Source organism: Amphimedon queenslandica, unplaced genomic scaffold (genome assembly GCF_000090795.2).
Source record: "Amphimedon queenslandica unplaced genomic scaffold, v1.1 AMPQUscaffold_13481, whole genome shotgun sequence".
Classification (NCBI taxonomy): Eukaryota; Metazoa; Porifera; class Demospongiae; order Haplosclerida; family Niphatidae; genus Amphimedon; species Amphimedon queenslandica.
Genome location: NW_003546283.1, coordinates 30,085 through 49,431, shown reverse-complemented (window position 1 = coordinate 49,431; position 19,347 = coordinate 30,085). Strand labels below are relative to the sequence as shown.

Genomic DNA, 19,347 nt, shown 5'->3' with positions numbered 1-19,347 from the left:
CAATCAATTAATCACCCACGTACAAATTAATTTCTACCGTAGTGTATCAAATTAAAGGCAATCAATTCCAAAAGAAATAATTACACATAACATAACACCATCTTTCATTTCTTCTATTTCTGTTTGCAGTTTAAAGAAAGCTGCTAGAATATAACAGAGAGGAGACATGGCAACTCACAAGGTATTGTACGATTTTGCCGGTGAGGAGAAAAAAATGCTAAAAGTGAAGGCAGGAGAGCTAGTCACAGTTACAAGCTCAGGGAATAACTGGTCCACTGTTCAAAAAGGATCCACTAGTGGTCTTGTTCCTGCTTCCTACCTTGAGGCCATACTACCTGAAGTAAGCACCCCAATGTATTCGTGGCTACATTCCTGTTGTGTTGTTTAGGAGAAGAGTACCCATTCTAAAGGCAGTGTGTTTATTGCAATGTTTGATTATGTGGGACAGGCAGCCTATCAGATAGACATCAAGAAAAATGACAAGGTTAATAAGAATAGAGAGAGAGAGCAAAAGAGAGAGAGAGAGAGGAGGAGGGAGAGAGCTTATACTAATGCATTGATGAAGACATCACAGGAACCTATCCAGTCTGTGACATGTCTTAAGCATACACTAACTTATTACACAAACAAAGCAAATAAACATATAAATGAGAGAAGAAGCAAGTACATGTACAGTTTGATGTAAACATGACAGGAGCTAACTACCTGTCACTGGTATGTACTTCACATTGTCCATTCTGTTATGTGTTCTCCTTCCTTGTTTCGGTATGTACAAAGCATACATTGTTTTCATACAAACATGAAGGAACTTGCAGTTACCACTACACATCATAAATACATATGTACATGGACACAGTGACCCTAATGCATTGTGTATTTGTATTTATAGTTGATATTGAGGCAAGTGCACACTAAGGACTGGTATACAATGAAGAACATGTCAACTGGTAGAGAAGGTATGGTGCCTGCCTCTTATGTCAAGCAAGAAGAGACGACCAACAATAACGGGGTAGAACCACAATCAGCAGAAGTAAGTAATGATATAAATAATGTGAGGCTTGCAGTTTATTTACATTTATTTGTATGCATACATGCACATGTTCATGATAATATTTACATTGCTTTTAAAGCATCCATTCAACCAATAGTACTTATTCAATGTTCAGTGTCAGTATTTTATTGGTCATTGCTATTCTTCTTATTCAGGCCATTAAAGATGTTCTCTTGTCAATAGATCGTGCCATTGATAAGATACATGTTGATGCTACTACTGCTGGAGGATTTTACACAGCAGAACAAAGATCAACTTTACAGTGAGGAATATACATGTACATGTACTTTGGCCCTACTTTAAAATTTTTGTATAAAATCTAATTTTTATTGGAATCAGTTCAAACTTTCTACTCAACATAAGTACATGTATATGTATCAGAAAGAGGCAGAACAGAAAGAAAATGAAAACAAACAGTTCATTTACGTGTACAGTACATGTAGGATTAACAAGAAATGTATACAGTACAACCTGTACATGAAGGCTAGCTGTCATTAGTGTAGCCTGTATTTTCAATACAGGCTATTCGTTTATTTTCCATTGAGATAAACACTGCCTTGTTAATTTTCATTATTTTATCTGATACCTGTACTTCTTTCCTTATTAGGACTCTGGTCGCTCATAGACAGTCCGTGGTCAATAGTTCTGAATCAAAGGAGCGTACCAAATCTCCCAACACCATGGAAGCAAGTGTGTCCACTTTCTCCAGTCCCTCGCCCATCCCCATGGAAACCACCTCATCTCCTGTTCCCAGAGAAATGAGTTCGTCCCCATCTCCATCCCATAAAAACAAACATCGTCGTAAAGCCCCGCCCCCTCCACAGCCAACCGTCGAACCACTTGATCTCGCCGGGGTCCAACTGAGAGAGAAGGAAGGAGGAGCTGGAGCAAACAGACCACAGAGTGAGTTAATAATTAACGTCAGTCGGCCGGCCCCTCCCCCTCCTACCAGGACTGTATCGCTTAGCAAACACACACCATCACCTTCTCACATCGTTAAAGAGTCTGAAAAGAAAGAGGAGGAGGGGAAGAAGGAAGGAGGAGTCATGGTAATAGATATGGCAGCTCAGAAGGAAGAACTCAGAGATAGTCGTGAGCAGTCGGTTGAATGTGACGATAATTCCAGCCAGTCGAGTGACGGGGCCACATTACCTGTTGGTGGCATTAGCCCAAAGACTAAGCAAAGACTTACCTCTTATCTCAATCGCGTGGGTCAGCCTGGGAATCAGTTAGAAACCCTCTCGGAGAGCGAGGGGTTTGGTAAGAAGCTCAACCTTCCAACTGAGTTCTCAAATGATACTGCACTGGAACTAATTGATGTTATTAGGAACAGGTACTGTGTATGTATGAGAGATTGGAGAATTATTATTATTAAATTGTAGCAAATTATATATAAATAGATTTTATTACTGCACACTAAATGCTTTAATTAATCAGTAATTTACTGTATAGTAACGGCAAGTTCAAAATTAATTTCAAGTTTCATTAATAGTTCCTGCTATTTGCTTCATGTATAAACCCTAGAGTACTAATAATGATTATTATAGTATTTTAAAGTTGATTGCACATTAAATTTATTTCTTGTTTTAAATTAGAACGGGTCTGAGTCATCCAAAATCTGCCCTTGCCCTTGAAGGGGTTCTGGGATTTTTAGAGGAAAAGGTTCCTGAGATTGCGCCTGTGATGGACGGATTACTGGCATCTCTTCGTGCATCTCAAGTAAGAAGAAAGAGAGAGAGGGGGGAGGGGGAGTTACTATAATTACTTTTAAAACAGGCAAAAGAGGAGGATAACAGTCTCTCTGAGGATAATGAAGATCTGAAGAGGTTGAAACATATTTTCTTTGAAATGAGAGAAGCTAGAGATGATAGTCAACAGAGAGGGTGGGCCGTCCGTGATGACAGTGAAATCATCAGTCAATATCTTGAAGAACTTCTGCAAATATTAGTATGTACATGTACTGTACAGGTATCATCATGATTATTTATTTATTTAATTTTCTATTTAGTATGATGCTGATCCTATTGTATCAAAGGCTGCTATACAAGAAGATAAATATGAGAACATTCTAGTATTAATAAGTTACTATCAGTTAGAGCCAAGAGTACAGTTAAGGATACTGTTATTGAAAGTGTTTGGTGCCTGTTGTACACTAGATCAGGAGGTTGTGAGTGTAATGCTTCAATCAGTACTGCCCAATGAACTAGGACATGATATTCAAATTAACACCAATGGTAAGTTATACTGTGCAGCTGGTAACTGTGGAGCCTAAAAGTTTAGTTCCAAGAAGGTTTAATGGTCTAAAACTTTGATGGAATATTTGTTGACCGCTTGTACATGCAATTATTTTTTTTCTTATTCTAGAGACACAGAAGGTTTTATTCTCCAGTATAGTTTGTACAATGATGTTTTCAACAGCTGAGGATGTTCCTCTACCAGTATATGGTAACTATAACAAAGCATACATTGTACATGTATACTACAGCCATACAGCATCATTCTTCTGATTTTACAATAATAGTTTCATTTCCTTTGTCTTGCTAGATCAATGGAGTGCAGAGTTTGTCAAGTTTCTCCTGGACAATATAGAAGACCCTCCAGAGTCTGATGTCAATGATGAGTTACCTGATGCTTTCCTTAACATGATCCTTAGCTTCAATCAACACTTTGAATGTAAGAATTCAACTCTTAAAAAAGAAAAAAAATATTATTAAGTTATTTTGGTTTGGACTATTATTCTATTTACAATCTTCTGCTTTCTCTCTCTCTCTCTCTCTCTTCAAGATCCCTCGACTAACATTGTTATGCAGGTGCTGAAGGTGTTTGATAATCCAAGATCATTCAGTGAGAAGCTTATGCTTCTTGTCAACAGAGGAGGTGAGAGACTATCATTAAAATATCAAAATATTGCATGTCCTTTACTTTATTATAGAGGATCCAGTCTCCATAGTGAAGCCTTGCTGTCCTGATTCATTAACTAAAATACTGCTGGATCTATTTTCAGATCCACTGACGTCTGGTGTGTTCTATACAACAGACCTCAAGGTCCTCATTGATATCATTTCAAGGCAGCTCCACGACCTTGCACCTGGAGATAAAGTAACTTCATTGCCTTTATAGTGTCTCTCTCCTAATGTTTTAAATCCTTTCTCCTCCTCCTCTCTCTCTCTCTCCTTTCAGTCTAGATCCCATTACATTGAGTTGCTTCAGCGACTAATAACTAACACGCAATACACTGATCATCATCACAGGCGCTCCGATTTAACCTCCTGTCTTAAAAGGATACTGAGAGAAGAGGGAGAGGAGAGTATCCCAGATCAGGGAGCCATCAAGAAACTCTTAGAAACCTTCCCCGGCCTATTTGATGGTTCCTCATAGCAGTGATGAGAGAACTTAATACAACTGATAGGTTGTACTATCAGAGAATCAGTGAACCCTCTGAGTGTGTGTGACTGATCGATTGTGTGTGTGATTTGAAATAATTTTAATCATAATCATTAATTATAATGACATGATGTAAATGTACAGTATTTAAAGGCATATGTTTTTAAATTAGCTTAAAACAATTTAAATTTTATAAATAAAGTAGAAAGTCCGAGTGAGAGATAGATAATGATGGGTTCTCAATGTTGTTTTAAAATTTAAATCCTTTTGATGCCAAGTCCCTTTTGGCCATTTGAATTTCTTGCTTGATTTCGTCAGCTGCTTCAGGGCAATCGCTGAATGTCATGAGCTGGTAACCAACGGCGATTAACGAGTAACACTACATGTATGTGAGTGCTCTTTAAATAGAATAACAATAATAACTTACCCCTAGTAACATGATGGCATAAAGTGGCATCTATTAAAAATAATTAAACTTTAAAAATTAATTAAAAATGATATAAGCCTTACAGGGAGAAGTACTTGGTATAATTGCGGGCTAATATTTATAGGAAACCAGCCCACGACCAGTCCATACCATAGCTCCATAAAGAAGGCTGCAATAGCCAGCCATTGAACTAGCTTGGTGCAGACCACCATCTTGTTTCAGGGATTATACGGGAATAAACGGATCAGCGAGCGGAGGTATACGGATCTGCAACGTGCCCTTTCTTTGAACAAAGGCCATGAACGTGATTCGTGGATACAAGAAAGACGATGAAGAGGGTACAATAAGTGTCCCATTTAATCATTTTCAAACTGTTTTACAGGTGGTAAAAGTGGCCCCTTCCAAAACCTAGAAAAGAGCACGGTCCTTCAAGAGGTTAGGCGGAATTATAATATACCTGGATCACGTGATCTCTCTCTAGGCCAGAGCCTTCAATGACAATGTCTTAAATAACAAAAAGTGTACGCTAATCCTCACAAAGATCCTTTATCTTATGAACCAGGTGATGAAAAAAGCTCAAATTTTTTTTAGAATTTCAAAATTTTTTTGTCGGTTTTTCTCTTCCTTTCTTTCAGGGTGTGACACTAACTCCAGCTGAAGCTACTCAGACATTTTTTGCCATCACGAAGCTCTGGCAGTCCAAAGACATTACCCTCCGAAGGCTTGTCTATGTCTCCGTCAAAGAAATGGCAAAAATTGCCAACGACGTCATCATTGTCACCAGCAGGTAGGCGTGTCATAAGCGTGGCTAGTTATTAATGATTGTTATAGTTTGACAAAGGACATGACTGGAAAAGAGGATCAGTACAGGGGGAGTGCCATAAGAGCCTTGTGTGTCATCACTGACGTAAGGTTAGGTTTTAAAATGATGTATTTTCTCTTTTCTTTAGAATACGATGGTACAAGCTATTGAGCGCTACATGAAGCAAGCTATTGTTGATCGCAATCCTAGTGTCTCAAGTGCCGCATTAGTCTCTGCCCTAGTGAGTTCAATGTCTTTCTTTTTGATGGCCTACATGTATGTGGGAGAAGTTTTGTGTATTTTGTTTATACTAAGTACTGTACATGTATATTAATTGTCCCCCTCTAGCACATATTTCAGCGAGGTGCTGTTGAGATTGTGAAGCGATGGGTCAACGAGGCTCAGGAGGCCAGCACTTCAGATCACCTCATGGTTCAGGTACGTGGGTGTGGTCAATCATCCTAACTCCACCCACCACTAGTATCACGCCATTGGCCTGTTGTATCACATTCGTAAACATGATAGACTAGCCGTGACTAAGATGGTCACGAAATTGTCTCGTTCTGGATTGAGATCACCTTTTGGTTACTGTTTACTGGTAAGTAGAGACTGCGTCAATTTTGTTACTGTTTTAATGCCAAATTGATGCTAACACTGCGTTAGCTTGATGTTAACATTGCATTAAACTTGGATGTTAACTTGATGTTAACACTGTGTTAACTTGATGTTGTTTTATACTTGTAGATAAGGATTGCTTGTAAGGTGCTGGAGAGGGAGGAGAGGAGCAGTAACAATATGCTGTATGACTTCCTTGAGTCTTGTCTCCGTCATAAGAATGATGTAAGCCATTGGTCACATGACTATCACATGACTCACTATATTGTTAGATGGTTGTGTATGAGGCAGCTCGGGCTATGGTTAACTTGAGTAACATCACCGCTAGGGAGCTCCAACCAGCAGTCTCAGGTTAGTTTAATTCTTAAATTTTTATTATTAATTCATTTTTCTTCTCTCAGTGTTGCAAATGTTTTTGAGTTCACCTAAAGCTGTGACTCGTTTTGCTGCTGTAAAGACACTTAACAGAGTAAGAAGAAGAGGATTTATAAATATTTATTTATTTATTTTTCTGTCCCTCACTAGATTGCCATGATTCACCCTGACGTTGTTACCTCTTGCAATATTGATCTAGAGAACTTGATATCCGATACTAACAGGAGCATAGCTACACTTGCCATCACAACATTGCTCAAGGTCAGTCAATATATCATATACTCCTTTCTACTCTTCATTCTCATGTTTCCATTCTGCAGACTGGGAATGAAGCTAGTGTTGATCGTCTCATGAAACAGATCACTAGTTTCATGTCTGAGATATCAGATGAGTTCAAGACTGTCGTTGTCGAGGCCATTCGTTCTGTTTGTATAAAGTTCCCACGGAAGCATCACATTTTGATGACGTTCCTTGCCAACATGCTCAGGGAAGAGGTCAGTAATAACTTTATGACATAATGGGACAACCTCCTCAGAATGTACCATTTATTATACTGCATGGACTTTTGGCCACATTTTGCCATAAATGAAAAGGAGAGAAATCTCCATTTATAAATAGTTTCTGTGCTGATTTTTATAGATTGTTTGACATCTTTTCCTTCTCCTCCTCTTTTCCTCAGGGCGGCTTTGACTACAAGAAGGCCATTGTGAACACCATCATAGCCATCATTGAAGAGAACTCTGAAATCAAAGATGTCGGTAAGAATCTTTGTCAAATCAACATCATGTCCAATATTGTATGCATCTTCTCTCTCTGCACATGACTATAGGATTGTCCCATCTTTGTGAGTTTATTGAAGACTGTGAACACATTGAACTGGCCACTCGAATACTCCACCTCTTGGGGAGGGAGGGGCCTCGGACCCAGAAACCTTACAAGTACATTAGGTTCATTTACAATAGAGTCTTGCTCGAGGCTGCGACTGTTAGAGCTGGTGAGTTTTTGAAGGTGTGGTTAATTGCGGGTTGCCTCCAGACTTGTTTCTAATTAAGTGAACAAGGTCTTTGTTCTAATTAATGCCCGCTATATCAACCCATCTCCACTCGCCAAATTAATATTTAATAAATTATTAATTTGGGTCGGACGACAGGGACATGTAATGTATATACATATACTTTAAAATACAAATAATTAATATTCCTGTTCTTTCAGCTGCTGTGACGTCACTAGCAAAGTTTGGCGCCTCCTGTGAAGATTTGCTTGAAAGTATCCTTGTCCTTTTGGAAAGGTCAGTCCTTTTTTGGCCCCTCCTACTTGACATGCCTACTTTCATCCACAGGTGTCTCCTTGACAACGATGACGAGGTCCGTGATCGTGCTCTGCTTTACATGGAGGTACTTAAACAAAAGCAGAAGTCACTTTCGTCAGCTTTTATACTCAATCGTAAGAAATTGAGAGAGGAGAGAGATGTAGTTAATTGCGGGTTGCCTCCAGACTTGTTTCTAATTAAGTGAACAAGCTCTCTGTTCTAATTAATGCCCGCTATATCAACCCATCTCCACTCGCCAAATTAATATTCAATAAATTATTGATTTGGGTCGGACGACAGGGACATGTAATGAACACAGTACATTATTTTAGACTTGGTTGTTGTTTGATTTATTCCTTCTTCTCTCTCTCTCTCCTACAGCTATAAGTGTGTCAGTGGTTGGCCTAGAGAGAGCATTACTAGCTTATTGCAGTCAGCCTAATGATGATCCTTTTGATATCAAGACTGTCCCTATTGAGACAACACCTTACAATGAAACACCAAAATGTACGTACAATACAATGTAGTAATTAACTTACATGTATAATTATTATTAATATTATTATTATTATTATTATTGTTATTATTATTATTATTATTATTATTAATTAATAGCTATTGGTGAGGTTACTACAGGTGGTTCAGTTATTAAGTCCGCCCCTGTTGCTTCTAAACACGACATCTTTGTTGGTAAGAACCTAGCCCTTTCATTAACTGTACATTGTATGTACATCTTCCTCCTCTTCCCTCTCTCTCTCTCTCTCTTCTCTCAGAGCAATTGTCTGCCATACCACAGTTTTCAAAGCTTGGTCCATTGTTCAAATCATCGGACTCTCCCGTTGAACTAACGGAGTCTGAGACCGAGTATGTGGTGAGGTGTGTCAAACACACTTACCTCAATCACCTTGTGTTTCAGGTAAGGAACGCACCCACTCATGTACACGTACTAGTGTCATACAGTATCCTTTACATGTCATTTTCTTTTATTTCCAGTTTGATGTCACTAATACGCTCAATGATCAGCTGCTGGAGAATGTCCGTGTTGAAATGGAGGAGACCGAAGGTTTCTCCATCATCTCTTACATACCAATAGCTTCCTTACCTTACGGACAACCAAAGACAGCATATACACTAGTAGGGATTGAAGATAATACCATTGGTGGGCATTGAATAGGAGTGTATGTTTAGAATTTATACTGTGTTTGTTCTAGTTTCTGGTACATTCCTGAATACGTTAAAGTTTATTGTTAAAGACTGTGACCCAAACACGGGGGAGCCTGATGATGATCAGGGATACGATGATGAATATGTGGTACGTCACCTTGTACACTCTAGTATACTCTAGTGCACTCTAGTATACTGCGAGGCAACACTCTGTGCTTGTTATTATTTTAAGTTGACAAGTTTCAATTTGTACCCTCGCTATAGAAAGAGGGTTTTATCTCTCTTCTACTCAATAAAGTGGTGACTTAAGAGCTAATGCTGATCCATTAGCTGTGCATTGCTCTACCCACTGGTGGAAATAATAGATATAGTACTAATACTGCAATATTTGATAGTCATTGGGTTTCTGTTTTTAGATTGATCACCCTCTTTTTTCCTTCCCCTCTTTCTTTTCCTTTTCCCCTTCAGTTGGAGAATGTTGATATTCTCTTGTCTGATCACATGCAGCGAATTGTGAAGCCAAACTTTGCTGCCTCTTGGGAGGAGATCGGAGAAGAGAATCAAACCGAAGGGACGTACGCCTTGAGCAGCATGAAGGACATTTCAGGTATTGCAAATTTGCAATGAAACTAGAGCATTAATCATAAAACTATTAGATGAAATATTTGCTGCAATAAAATGACTTAAGACTATTGCAGCATTTATTGTACATGTATACTATATCACAAATCTACTTGTCTTCCTCAGATGCTGTCAAGCAGATCACTGGTTTCCTTGGCATGCAGTCGTGTGAGAGATCAGACCAAGTTGATCACAATAGGACCTCCCATACCTTGTTGCTGGCTGGTGTCTTTAGAGGAGGCCATGAGGTTCTTGTAAGAGCAAGACTAGCTCAGACAGGACAGGTCACTATGAAGATGACAGTTCGTAGTAAAGACCTCAACACTTGTGAACTGGTTGCAGCTGCCATTAACTGAACTATTGCGCCATGCAATGTACTGGCCTCTTAGTTATAGTTTTGTGCTGCGATTTGTTATTGATAATTTTATGATACCATTTGATTAACGAAGAGTAGTTTACATAATTTAAGAGTCTGATTTAGTGATAAGATTTGCAGTGATTTAAAAATTAATAATCAAAAAAGTTTACTTCTTGAATCCTAGTCATTTTCATCATCATTGTCACTCAATTCAAATATTTCTTCATTTTGTTGTCTTCTCTTTGAAGCAGCAGCTGCTCTTGCCATTAGCTGCAGCTGCAGGAGTTGATCACCAGATCCATCCACCACAGCTCCAGTAGCAATCCTTCCTTCATCATCACTGTGAATATCTTTTGACTTTTCTGGAGAATTTTGCAGACAGCTGCTGCTACTGCCAGCTTCATTTGAATTATTTGTTTGAGTGTTATTATGTTCTACACTGTCACTTTGATCCTGGGCATTCTCTTTTGGTAAAGGGGTTTCTTCTACAGCATCCTTCTTCCTTCTCTTCTTTTCTTTCATGGCCTTTCTAACAGAAAGAACTGACTTTAACTCATGGAGTATATTCAGTGAGGTTTTCCTCCATTCCTAATACAGTCCATGTGTGTAAAATAGAATAATAGCTAATGAAAAGAAGAGCCTCCATTACTTCATTGCTGACTATCTCCTGCTCCTCCAACTGTGAGATCTGATCTAAACCACTCACATACGCTTCATATATCTAACATTATATTTGAAATGAGGAGCAGCTGTCATTATCTTACCATCTCTTCATCATCATCATTTGCTGTCTCTTGTGTATTGCATGGTACTTCAGTTTCTTCATTATTATCTTCAATGTTGACAAAATCTACACAAAACAGTCACAACTTACACTTGTTACACTTACTTGGTGTTGATGTGGCAAGGGGAGGAGAAGGAGGAGGGGCTGGTTGAGACAATTCACTCAGAACTTGTTGGAGGTGATGCTCAGCTGAGGTTATGTTACTCAAAATTGATCTTATTTCTACAGAGAACAAGTTACATGTCATTGCTTAAAGTGCAAATGTACCTTCTTCCCAAACTTCCCCTGAGCTGTCATCACTCAGTTCACGCAGTCTGTACAGTGATATAAGTGAATTAATTAAATAGAATATACTTTAAAACATATTTATAATGTATTTCATTTACTTGATCAGTGTAGTGTGTACGTGGAGGTCAGCTGCATGTAGTTCCGCCTCAATTGATGACAAAGGTTTGTCTCCTGCCCCTTTAAACCCCGCCTTCTTGCTGCCATTAGTAGCTGGGCTATTGTCAGTAGAACCATCTACAAATAATAATAATAATAATAATAATAATAATAATAATAATAATAATAATAATAGCAATTTTTTCTAATTTTTGTGTAACCTTTAGTTGTGTATTTGTGATTCTGATAATCCAGTGACCATTGGATTTGAGTCAACGCTTCATCCACATGTTCATAAAGAGGTTTAAGAAATTGAAAAGCAGTTGAAAGAGAGAGTCTTTTATCAGCTAACGGAAGAGGAGAGAGAGGTATAAAGACAAGTTACTATATGACAAAATGATTTACTTACTTTTATCAAGGACAGATTGCTCAGTGATCAAATGACGTCCTAAAACTAAACACAATCGACGCAACATTTCAGAATTGACTATAGCCATGAGGCTAGCAGCATCCTAAAAGTGTAATCATCATCATTACTCATCTTACAATTGATTGTAACTGTTAATTTCTCCTCCTCTATAACTCACTTTCAGAGCCTCTAGCGACAGTACATGTTCATCTTGTACGGCCGGTAACTCCCTGTACAACAGATAAGTGTCTTTATTGTCCAGTTCAGTGTTCAATGGGTATCCATTAATGAGACTAACAGTGACACTACCCATCATCTCCTTCCCTTTGCTGCACACCTGGTGAAGCCTCTCTCTCAATGAGTGACACTGGAAGCTGTTGCTGTTGCCATTAGCCAGCTGTGACTCAATGTGGCTTGCCGATAAACCTCTCACTGGTCTAAATGTACGTATGTGTACATGTACAGGTGAGATTAAAATTTACAATTCACATTTAAATTTATTTTTAATTATTTTTCTAACCTCAGGAATCCGTGATACACCAGCTCTCTCTCTCTAATTGTATTCAGTGATTTCATTATTAAATTGAGCAGTGACTCCATTTTTATCAGGTAATTCTTTATTCCTTCTCTCTCCTTCCTCATCCTACCCTCACTCCTAGTCTCTCTCGCCTAGTCATGTGACATATAATCATGTGATAATCATGTGACCTACTTTAAATAAAGTAAATCCTGTTACCGTGAAGATAAACACGAGGAGACAAGCGGAATAAGAAAAGAACATAGATAACACCATTACAAGCGAAGAGATGTAAATATACCACCAGTTATTAAACAAACTAGAGAAAATTAAAAAATAAAATACATTTACCATTATAATTTGATGTTCATTAAATTAGTAACCTTCAGCCATTTCCTTACTAATTAATTCTTTTCTCAGTAGGATCACTCATTCCTTCAATCTTCAGTACTGATTCCAGCAGGACACAATCATCTTCAGTTAAAAGAGCTGACTTCATTATTTCTTCAACAAGTATTCTAATATGGACCGCCTGAAAGAAATATATCTCAGATATGCAGAGTATATTCTTGATACTTTACTTCTTGTTTATTTAATGGAGTGCTAGTTGCATTAGATTTCATTGGTGGATGGGAGAAAAGGTGTGGAGAAGAGTGGGTTAACTCAGTAAGTGAAGAGTTTTTCATTTCTTGGGCCGTTACTATGTGATCTTCTCCAGCTCCTGCTCGTCTGAGAGCTTCAGCATTAGAAGAGGTCTAATGTGCAAGAGAAAGGAGCATAAATGCAACCAGGAGGAGAGATAATACCTCGAAGTAAGCTTCCATTCCTTCGTCGGCCATTTTGACCTCTTTGAAATCCGGAGTTATACTGACAAGTACGGAAACCACGTGCTACCACATGGACAAAATGGAGGAAGAGTCAAAGGTATTAAACTGGTTTAAGATTATATTCTATATTGATTTCTGCAGGTATCCACTGATGTATGTTCTCTTCCATCTTGGTACTCTAAATTTAAGGAAGTTACTATAGAAACGTGAGAAAATTTAGAAAAAACCATGGACTATAGCCTTGGGTATTTTTCAGATTTTTGGCATTTTCTTAAAATGGCCGTAACTCGAAAAATTGAAGTCGGAATCAGCTCAAACTTTCCATACAGCATAAAGACATCAATATGTATCAGAAAATGTAATAAAAATTTGGGGTGATTTTTGAGCCATTTTTTGGAAAAAACCATGGACTATAGCCTTGGGTATTTTTCAAAATTTTGGCATTTTCTTAAAATGGCCGTAACTCGAAAAATTGAAGTCGGAATCAGCTCAAACTTTCTACACAGCATAAGGACATCAATATGTATCAGAAAATGTAATAAAAATTTGGGGTGATTTTTGAGCCATTTTTTGGAAAAAACCATGGACTATAGCCTTGGGTATTTTTCAAAATTTTGGCATTTTCTTAAAATGGCCGTAACTTTAAAAATTGAAGTCGGAATTAGCTCAAACTTTCTACACAGCATAAGGGCATCAATATATATCAGAAAATGTAATAAAAATTTGGGGTGATTTTTGAGCCATTTTTTGGAAAAAACCATGGACTATAGCCTTGGGTATTTTTCAAAATTCAGCATAAGGACATCAATATGTATCAGAAAATGTAATAAAATTTGGGGGTGATTTTGTATCCATTTTTTTGAAAAAACCATGGGCTATAGTACAGGGAATTTTTTAAAAATTGGTTTGTTTTTTGAAATGGCCATAACTCAAAAATTTTAGTGATAATCATATATATAACATAAGGATATTGTATATTATTTCATAGTAAGCTGATCCATTTATCAATGGACTTCATCCAGTACTTGCAATCAGATGGTATTGTATTACCCAAAGGGTAAGAGTATCCATTACCCTCACATAACAATGATACTTATTATAGCTGTGAGTTACCTGCTCATGCTACTGAAGGGAGGTGTGACAGTAACAGTGATGAGGTACCCTATTTGACTATTATTATTATTATTATTATCATTATTATTTTTATTTTTATTTATTTTTATAATAGGATGGCTCAGATTGGGATGATGAAGGTAGTAGTGATGCTATGGTATGATGCATTAAATCTATTGCTTCATTATGTTCCCCTATGTTTTTATATAGAGGCCATCTTTCCCTCAGTTAGTGAAGACAATTTTTGAGAGCATACAAGAACTTGGTGGATCTGTCTTTCCAAAACTAAACTGGTCTTCCCCAAAAGTAATTAGAATATTATCCTTCTCTCTCCCTCTCTCTCTTTTTTAAAGGATGCTGCTTGGATAAATTGTGACAACACATTAAGATGCACAGTTCCTGCTGAAGTGGTTCTCTTATTAAAGAGCTCTGACATCATATCAGACACTATTGCATCACTAATGTGAGGTTATACCATGATTATTACAGCACAATGCATCTCATTATTATCAAAATATTTGCACATGTATAATTTATGTGATCACACTGGCCCAAGGCTTGTCAATTTTTGACCGTTAACCATCTTATTTTTAGAGATAAAAGTGGACAGGATTCAGCTTTCACAGTGAGTTGTATAGTAGTAGCTTTTGCTGGCTGACAAATGGATATGTAGTACATTATTTACTACACATTCATTATAATATTATGATATTCTGTGTAGCTTTGTTTGAGGAAATGGATCAATGTTCATCCTTCGGGAGAATTTCGTTGCTTCATAAAAGACAAGAGACTAATAGGTATCATGGTGATTTGATTTAACATTGAGATGATTTGAGATGATTGTGCATTGAAGGGCGTGCTGATATGATTCTGTTTGATTTTATACTGATCCAATAGGAGTTAGTCAAAGACAGATTTCAAATTGCTACAAACATTTGCTGGACAGCATTGAGTCTATCATGACTGACATCAGCTGCTTCTTTGAGGACAATCATATTTCAAATAAATTTCCTCTTCGTAATTGTAAGTGTATTTACTCCATCAACAAAATGCAGATGTTCATGTTCATGGTTGCATGAGGGGGTATTCTGTGAATAGAGGAGGGGTAATGTGTTTCATAATGTTGTATTAATTCTTATTATTTAGTTGTGATGGATGTGTACAGGCCATGCAAAGTGAGTGTAATATGTAGACTTTAAATCATTCCTGTTAAATCTCTTTGTGGCATTCCAGGGTTCTGTTCTTTTGCTTGACTTCAATCCTTTTGATAAAGCAGTGACCAATCCTTTGCTATTTTCTTGGGATGAGCTCAATAGAGTAGCTCCTGTCCTACCTGAACTAAGACTGGTTGACCCCTCCTCTGGGATCCAGCCCTCACAGTCTGTAGCCTCAAGACTTCCAAAAGTTGTGAAAGAATAATTTCAAATGTTTTTTTAATTTTTTTGTGTTTTATATTTCAAAGGATGCTGTTGACTTAGCAACTGGTGAAGATATTCACAAGCTAGTTGATTTACTCAAAATTGTGAGTTACTTTCAGTTTCAAAATATTTTAATTTGCATTGTTATTTTAAAAGCAAAAGAAAACAGAAGATTAAGAAGACTAATGACCGAGCTAATGACTTTTATAGTTGATATTATAAATACTTTTATCAGCCACGCCCATTTCCGGAAGCTAAACTAATTTGCAAAACAAAGATGGTCCCAATCAGAAGTGCTGTAGATCTCGTCCTTCAGGACAGAAGGCGAGTTTTCTTTTGTGCTGCACTAGGAGTGTTGCTGTTAAGCTGTCTCTTCACTCTCTATGCATCAGTTGATGGAGTATTTGGCGAGTTTCTTGTGAATCCTTTTGAAGCCGCTAGCTTGTTGCTCGGCCCGGCCGTCCTGCTTGTAGGGCTCTTTGCTTGTGGCCTTGCTGTTCTCCTTTGGTCTTGTCTTCGCATTTATGTAGTCCGTGGTCTCCTCCAGTACAACGGGTGGTTTCTGAATCCAAAGAATCCTCTCAACAAGGTCAGTTTCATAAAATGCTTGTCAGTGGTGCATTTTCGTATAAAATTTGAAAGATATGGTATTTTATGATTGTTGTACTTCTTGGAAAGAAAAATCGAGGCAGTGGATACTATCAGATCTTCCTTCCTTCTCTCCCTGTCCCCTCATTAAAGAAAACATGCCAAAAGTGAGCTAAATACAACCAAGTTGTAGCTTTATTGTTCATTTGCAAGCCCTCCCCATTACTCTGTGCATACCTTGCATAGCGATGAAATGCTTCTTTCCTGCTGCTAAAACATCATTTTCAGAGGGTGATTAGAGTTGGGGTCAATGTCATTCAATACTATTACGTTACCTTAGCTATTCATTGTGGTTATGCAGGTACTTGAGGAGTGTAAAGCCAATCCTCTCTGATGAAGAGTACAAGAGAACAGAACAGGTCAACCATCATCTCTTCATTGTTATGTACACAATGAAGAGATGGAATGAATATGATCATTATGAATAATTATATTCTTATTGACAGATTGTGAATGATTTTCAAAAGAAAGAGGGAAAGACCTTACAGAAATATCTTACGATAAAGTTAGTGGAAAGAACTCTGCGTGTATGCCTATGAAATTCCTGCATGTACAATGTATACAGTATAGCAGCTGTTTCAGGACTCCAAAAACCGCCAATAAATACCTGCCATTGCTCATTGACACTGCTACAAAATAACCTACAATGCATCAACTTAGCTAATAGTGGATTATTATTATTATTATTTATTATTTAGATCTTGGACCAACAGAAACTGGATAAGTGACTGGTGGGACGAGTACATTTACTTAAGACAAAGAACGCCAATACCTTGTAAGTGATCCCATTATTACATTAATCACAAGCAATGGCTTCATCCTCTCATACTTTTAGTCAATTCTAATTATTTCTCTCTCGGCACAAGAAGGCCAACAACCCCACACCAGCTGGACAGGGCAGCAATGCTCATTCATCTTGGAACAAAGTAAAGATACTAAACATTGTTACCACAATGTATCTCTTCACCCTCTCTCTCTCTCTCTTTCTCTCCCACTTCTTTTTTTCTATATTCTTTAGGTTTGCTACAGAATATGATGCTGGTAGAATACCAAACATGATGGCTTTGAACCTTGTTCCATTTTGCATGCATTCAATGAAGTTCAACTGTGCCTCTTGCAGGATCCCAGGACGAGAAGTTGACACTTTTGAATTCGCCGATTTCAAGACTGTGACACATAGTGTCGTGATAAGGTAATGATATTAAAGATTGTATGGAATTTATTTCTTGCAATACATTAAGATACTCTTTTTATCCTTTAAATTGCATGACAGACAAGCAGAGATGTGCTAGACACATGCTTTAAGTAGATGTACCTCCTTATACAAAGCATTAATTGTATCTGCTTAGCACTCTTCTGCTTGAGGGTATGCTATGACCTTGACCTTTAATTATTATTGTCTATGATTTTGTTTATGTTTATAATTCATAAGTAATGTTTTGTGTCTTCTGTTGACATAATATCATTGTTTCTGTAGTAATGAATCTCTCTTTCTCTCTCTCTCTCCCTCCCTCTCTCTCTCTCTCCCTCTCTCTTTCTCTAGACGAGGGAAGATGTACAGCATTCAAGTGCTGACTAAAGACAATCGTATCTTTCCTCCTAGCTTGCTAAAGAAGCAGCTAGAGAGAGTAATGGAAATGGCTGGTGGTAAGTGAAGAGAGATGTAGCAGAGAGAGAGAGGGTGGCACACATTATTTGTTTATGTAGATGAGGATGATGAAACTGGTGTTGCAGCATTCACTGCATTACCAAGAGAGGAATGGGCCGAGATAAGAGAAAGGCTAATAAAGGATCCAACCAATAAAGAGACACTGGATGCAATTAGTACTGGATTCAACTTTGTATCTCTTGAAACAGAATCTCCTCCTGTTGAAGTGAGAGATCAGAAGACACTATAGAATTATAATATAAAGAATGATGTAGAAGTACTGCAATATTTTCATGGAGTTATTCTGTACTTAGGATCTGACTGCTAGAGGTAGGGACATATTCCATGGGAACTTGTACAACAGGTGGTTTGATAAAAGTGTCTGTGTACCAGTTTATCCTAATGGACTCACTGCTTCTAATGCTGAACACTCTCACCTTGATGCTACAGTAAGTGGTTTATGATCACCTTTATAAATCAGGAAATGACACGAAATGTTTGTGTTCAGTTTTACGATAATGTCTGACCTTTTACTACATTGTTATTGTTATTGTCAGTTTTATGTCAACTGTTAAGGAATTTTGGGAATAATAATCATGATGATGATGCTTTTATGTGTGTTTAGTTCATTCGTTTTAATGTTTTTATTTTCAGATATGCTCACAAACTTGGGAGTACATGCTGCAACGTGAAGAATACGATGATGAAGGTCATATTGTCGAACATGGGTTTAATTTGGAGGACTACCCAAAGAATTTACAACCAAAAGAGTTAGCTATTATCTTCTAAACTCTTATATTTTTTATAACTCACGTACACCTGTTTATGTACCTATATATGCTGCAACTTTCCTTATTCTTTCATTGTAGGTTGAAATGGAATGTTGATGATTTGAAAGATGAACTAGCCAAAGCAAAAGAGAATTTGAGAAACATGGTAAGTCGGAGCTACAATATTTTGAAAATTGTTTATTTTTATTGTCAAATTTAATTTGTAGGTCTCTGATTCTGACTTACATATAATTAGTCCAGCCTATGGTAAAGATGTTCCTAAAAAGTGTCGTCTTAGTCCTGATGGTTGGTTCCAAATGGCTCTACAGTTAACCTATTACAGGATCTATCATAAACTGGTGCTAACATATGAATCAGCCACTACAAGGTACCCACTACCCACACACACTCCTCACTGATGTGTGCATGTTATTGTGTGTGTGTGTGTGTGTCTGCAGACTTTATTATAAAGGAAGGACTGAGACCATACGTCCTGTATCAATGCAGTCTAAAGCTTTTGTTGAGGTTTGATGAAGAGGAGGGATTATCTTGTGTATAAAGTGTTCTTATGTAGAGTATGGACGACCCTCAGGTCAGTGTAGAGAAGAAGAAAGCACTGCTTAAAGAAGCTATAAAGTACGAGACATATAATCACACATACCAAGCATGTTTAATTCCCTCCCTCTCTCTCTTTCTACTTCTCTAGGTATCAGGAGCAGTATA

At 37.6% G+C, this 19,347-nt stretch overlaps 6 protein-coding genes across 7 annotated transcripts in view; 4 read left to right on the top strand and 2 right to left on the bottom strand.

Annotated features, from left to right (window-relative positions):
- Positions 1-87: 87 nt before the first annotated feature.
- On the top strand, positions 88-4,617 carry LOC100641245 (NCK-interacting protein with SH3 domain-like). Its single transcript, XM_003384926.3, has 13 exons — positions 88-340; positions 389-484; positions 890-1,030; positions 1,207-1,313; positions 1,659-2,384; positions 2,647-2,770; positions 2,828-2,998; positions 3,060-3,285; positions 3,416-3,496; positions 3,596-3,724; positions 3,836-3,928; positions 3,984-4,150; positions 4,232-4,617. Exons 1-13 carry the CDS (start codon positions 167-169, stop codon positions 4,427-4,429), a joined length of 2,433 nt encoding a protein of 810 aa, XP_003384974.1. The 5' UTR covers positions 88-166; the 3' UTR covers positions 4,430-4,617.
- Positions 4,575-5,119, bottom strand: LOC100641118 (dolichol-phosphate mannosyltransferase subunit 3-like). Its single transcript, XM_011404283.2, has 3 exons — positions 4,946-5,119; positions 4,863-4,892; positions 4,575-4,814 (listed from the first exon to the last, which is right to left on the bottom strand). Exons 1-3 carry the CDS (start codon positions 5,072-5,074, stop codon positions 4,686-4,688), a joined length of 288 nt encoding a protein of 95 aa, XP_011402585.1. The 5' UTR covers positions 5,075-5,119; the 3' UTR covers positions 4,575-4,685.
- LOC100638080 (coatomer subunit gamma-2-like) lies at positions 5,092-10,196 on the top strand. The gene is made up of 24 exons (XM_003384901.3): positions 5,092-5,200; positions 5,245-5,297; positions 5,344-5,424; positions 5,498-5,649; positions 5,694-5,769; positions 5,813-5,905; positions 6,013-6,102; positions 6,146-6,262; positions 6,409-6,504; positions 6,552-6,630; positions 6,681-6,748; positions 6,805-6,915; positions 6,975-7,148; positions 7,334-7,412; positions 7,484-7,648; positions 7,867-7,942; positions 7,994-8,097; positions 8,345-8,470; positions 8,579-8,653; positions 8,737-8,879; positions 8,957-9,122; positions 9,175-9,275; positions 9,596-9,734; positions 9,875-10,196. The coding sequence occupies exons 1-24, from the start codon at positions 5,161-5,163 to the stop codon at positions 10,102-10,104; spliced, it is 2,634 nt and encodes an 877-aa protein (XP_003384949.1). The 5' UTR covers positions 5,092-5,160; the 3' UTR covers positions 10,105-10,196.
- On the bottom strand, positions 10,171-13,058 carry LOC109580695 (uncharacterized). The gene is made up of 14 exons (XM_019994151.1): positions 13,007-13,058; positions 12,782-12,955; positions 12,602-12,732; positions 12,396-12,519; positions 12,204-12,352; positions 11,862-12,120; positions 11,684-11,786; positions 11,496-11,621; positions 11,277-11,412; positions 11,158-11,204; positions 10,996-11,112; positions 10,871-10,956; positions 10,756-10,827; positions 10,171-10,694 (listed from the first exon to the last, which is right to left on the bottom strand). Exons 1-14 carry the CDS (start codon positions 13,037-13,039, stop codon positions 10,287-10,289), a joined length of 1,965 nt encoding a protein of 654 aa, XP_019849710.1. The 5' UTR covers positions 13,040-13,058; the 3' UTR covers positions 10,171-10,286.
- A 7-nt stretch (positions 13,059-13,065) lies between these two features.
- On the top strand, positions 13,066-15,811 carry LOC100640991 (cell division cycle protein 123 homolog). Its single transcript, XM_003384924.3, has 14 exons — positions 13,066-13,124; positions 13,169-13,233; positions 14,016-14,084; positions 14,130-14,184; positions 14,256-14,297; positions 14,351-14,446; positions 14,494-14,603; positions 14,735-14,765; positions 14,862-14,937; positions 15,038-15,163; positions 15,287-15,315; positions 15,374-15,544; positions 15,603-15,662; positions 15,715-15,811. Exons 1-14 carry the CDS (start codon positions 13,098-13,100, stop codon positions 15,733-15,735), a joined length of 978 nt encoding a protein of 325 aa, XP_003384972.2. The 5' UTR covers positions 13,066-13,097; the 3' UTR covers positions 15,736-15,811.
- LOC100640741 (carnitine O-palmitoyltransferase 1, liver isoform-like) overlaps positions 15,749-19,347 on the top strand; it is an 8,094-nt gene continuing 4,495 nt past the window's right edge. The window contains exons 1-15 of one of the 2 annotated variants that reach the window (XM_003384922.2): positions 15,749-16,147; positions 16,201-16,313; positions 16,508-16,565; positions 16,653-16,711; positions 16,905-16,981; positions 17,042-17,132; positions 17,225-17,398; positions 17,750-17,853; positions 17,914-18,080; positions 18,169-18,303; positions 18,509-18,624; positions 18,724-18,790; positions 18,852-19,012; positions 19,083-19,149; positions 19,199-19,260. In XM_003384922.2, the coding sequence (XP_003384970.2) occupies positions 15,836-16,147; positions 16,201-16,313; positions 16,508-16,565; positions 16,653-16,711; positions 16,905-16,981; positions 17,042-17,132; positions 17,225-17,398; positions 17,750-17,853; positions 17,914-18,080; positions 18,169-18,303; positions 18,509-18,624; positions 18,724-18,790; positions 18,852-19,012; positions 19,083-19,149; positions 19,199-19,260 (1,763 nt within the window). In that variant the 5' untranslated portion in view covers positions 15,749-15,835. The remainder of the gene's footprint in view (positions 16,148-16,200; positions 16,314-16,507; positions 16,566-16,652; positions 16,712-16,904; positions 16,982-17,041; positions 17,133-17,224; positions 17,399-17,749; positions 17,854-17,913; positions 18,081-18,168; positions 18,304-18,508; positions 18,625-18,723; positions 18,791-18,851; positions 19,013-19,082; positions 19,150-19,198; positions 19,261-19,347) is intronic. The other variant, XM_019994150.1, reaches the window with a different exon arrangement.

What these genes read in the sequence shown, in the direction of transcription:
- LOC100641245 (XM_003384926.3), top strand. Translation starts at nt 167, where the DNA reads ATGGCAACTCACAAGGTATTGTACGATTTTGCCGGTGAGGAGAAAAAA. An exon ending in AAGAACTTCTGCAAATATTA is followed by an intron (nt 2,999 to 3,059) that starts GTATGTACATGT and finishes TTTTCTATTTAG; the next exon opens with TATGATGCTGATCCTATTGT. An exon ending in ACCTTGCACCTGGAGATAAA is followed by an intron (nt 4,151 to 4,231) that starts GTAACTTCATTG and finishes CTCTCCTTTCAG; the next exon opens with TCTAGATCCCATTACATTGA.
- LOC100640991 (XM_003384924.3), top strand. Translation starts at nt 13,098, where the DNA reads ATGGACAAAATGGAGGAAGAGTCAAAG. An exon ending in AAGGTAGTAGTGATGCTATG is followed by an intron (nt 14,298 to 14,350) that starts GTATGATGCATT and finishes GTTTTTATATAG; the next exon opens with AGGCCATCTTTCCCTCAGTT. An exon ending in AAAAGACAAGAGACTAATAG is followed by an intron (nt 14,938 to 15,037) that starts GTATCATGGTGA and finishes CTGATCCAATAG; the next exon opens with GAGTTAGTCAAAGACAGATT.
- LOC100638080 (XM_003384901.3), top strand. Translation starts at nt 5,161, where the DNA reads ATGAACGTGATTCGTGGATACAAGAAAGACGATGAAGAGG. An exon ending in CAAGAAAGACGATGAAGAGG is followed by an intron (nt 5,201 to 5,244) that starts GTACAATAAGTG and finishes ACTGTTTTACAG; the next exon opens with GTGGTAAAAGTGGCCCCTTC. An exon ending in GATTGAAGATAATACCATTG is followed by an intron (nt 9,123 to 9,174) that starts GTGGGCATTGAA and finishes TGTTTGTTCTAG; the next exon opens with TTTCTGGTACATTCCTGAAT.
- LOC109580695 (XM_019994151.1), bottom strand. Translation starts at nt 13,039, where the DNA reads ATGGCCGACGAAGGAATGGAAGCTTACTTCGAG. An exon ending in CTCCATTAAATAAACAAGAA is followed by an intron (nt 12,733 to 12,781) that starts GTAAAGTATCAA and finishes TATTTCTTTCAG; the next exon opens with GCGGTCCATATTAGAATACT. An exon ending in ATGATGATGATGAAGAGATG is followed by an intron (nt 10,828 to 10,870) that starts GTAAGATAATGA and finishes ATATAATGTTAG; the next exon opens with ATATATGAAGCGTATGTGAG.
- LOC100641118 (XM_011404283.2), bottom strand. Translation starts at nt 5,074, where the DNA reads ATGGTGGTCTGCACCAAGCTAGTTCAATGGCTGGCTATTGCAGCCTTC. An exon ending in TATACCAAGTACTTCTCCCT is followed by an intron (nt 4,893 to 4,945) that starts GTAAGGCTTATA and finishes TATTTTTAATAG; the next exon opens with ATGCCACTTTATGCCATCAT. An exon ending in ATGCCATCATGTTACTAGGG is followed by an intron (nt 4,815 to 4,862) that starts GTAAGTTATTAT and finishes ACATACATGTAG; the next exon opens with TGTTACTCGTTAATCGCCGT.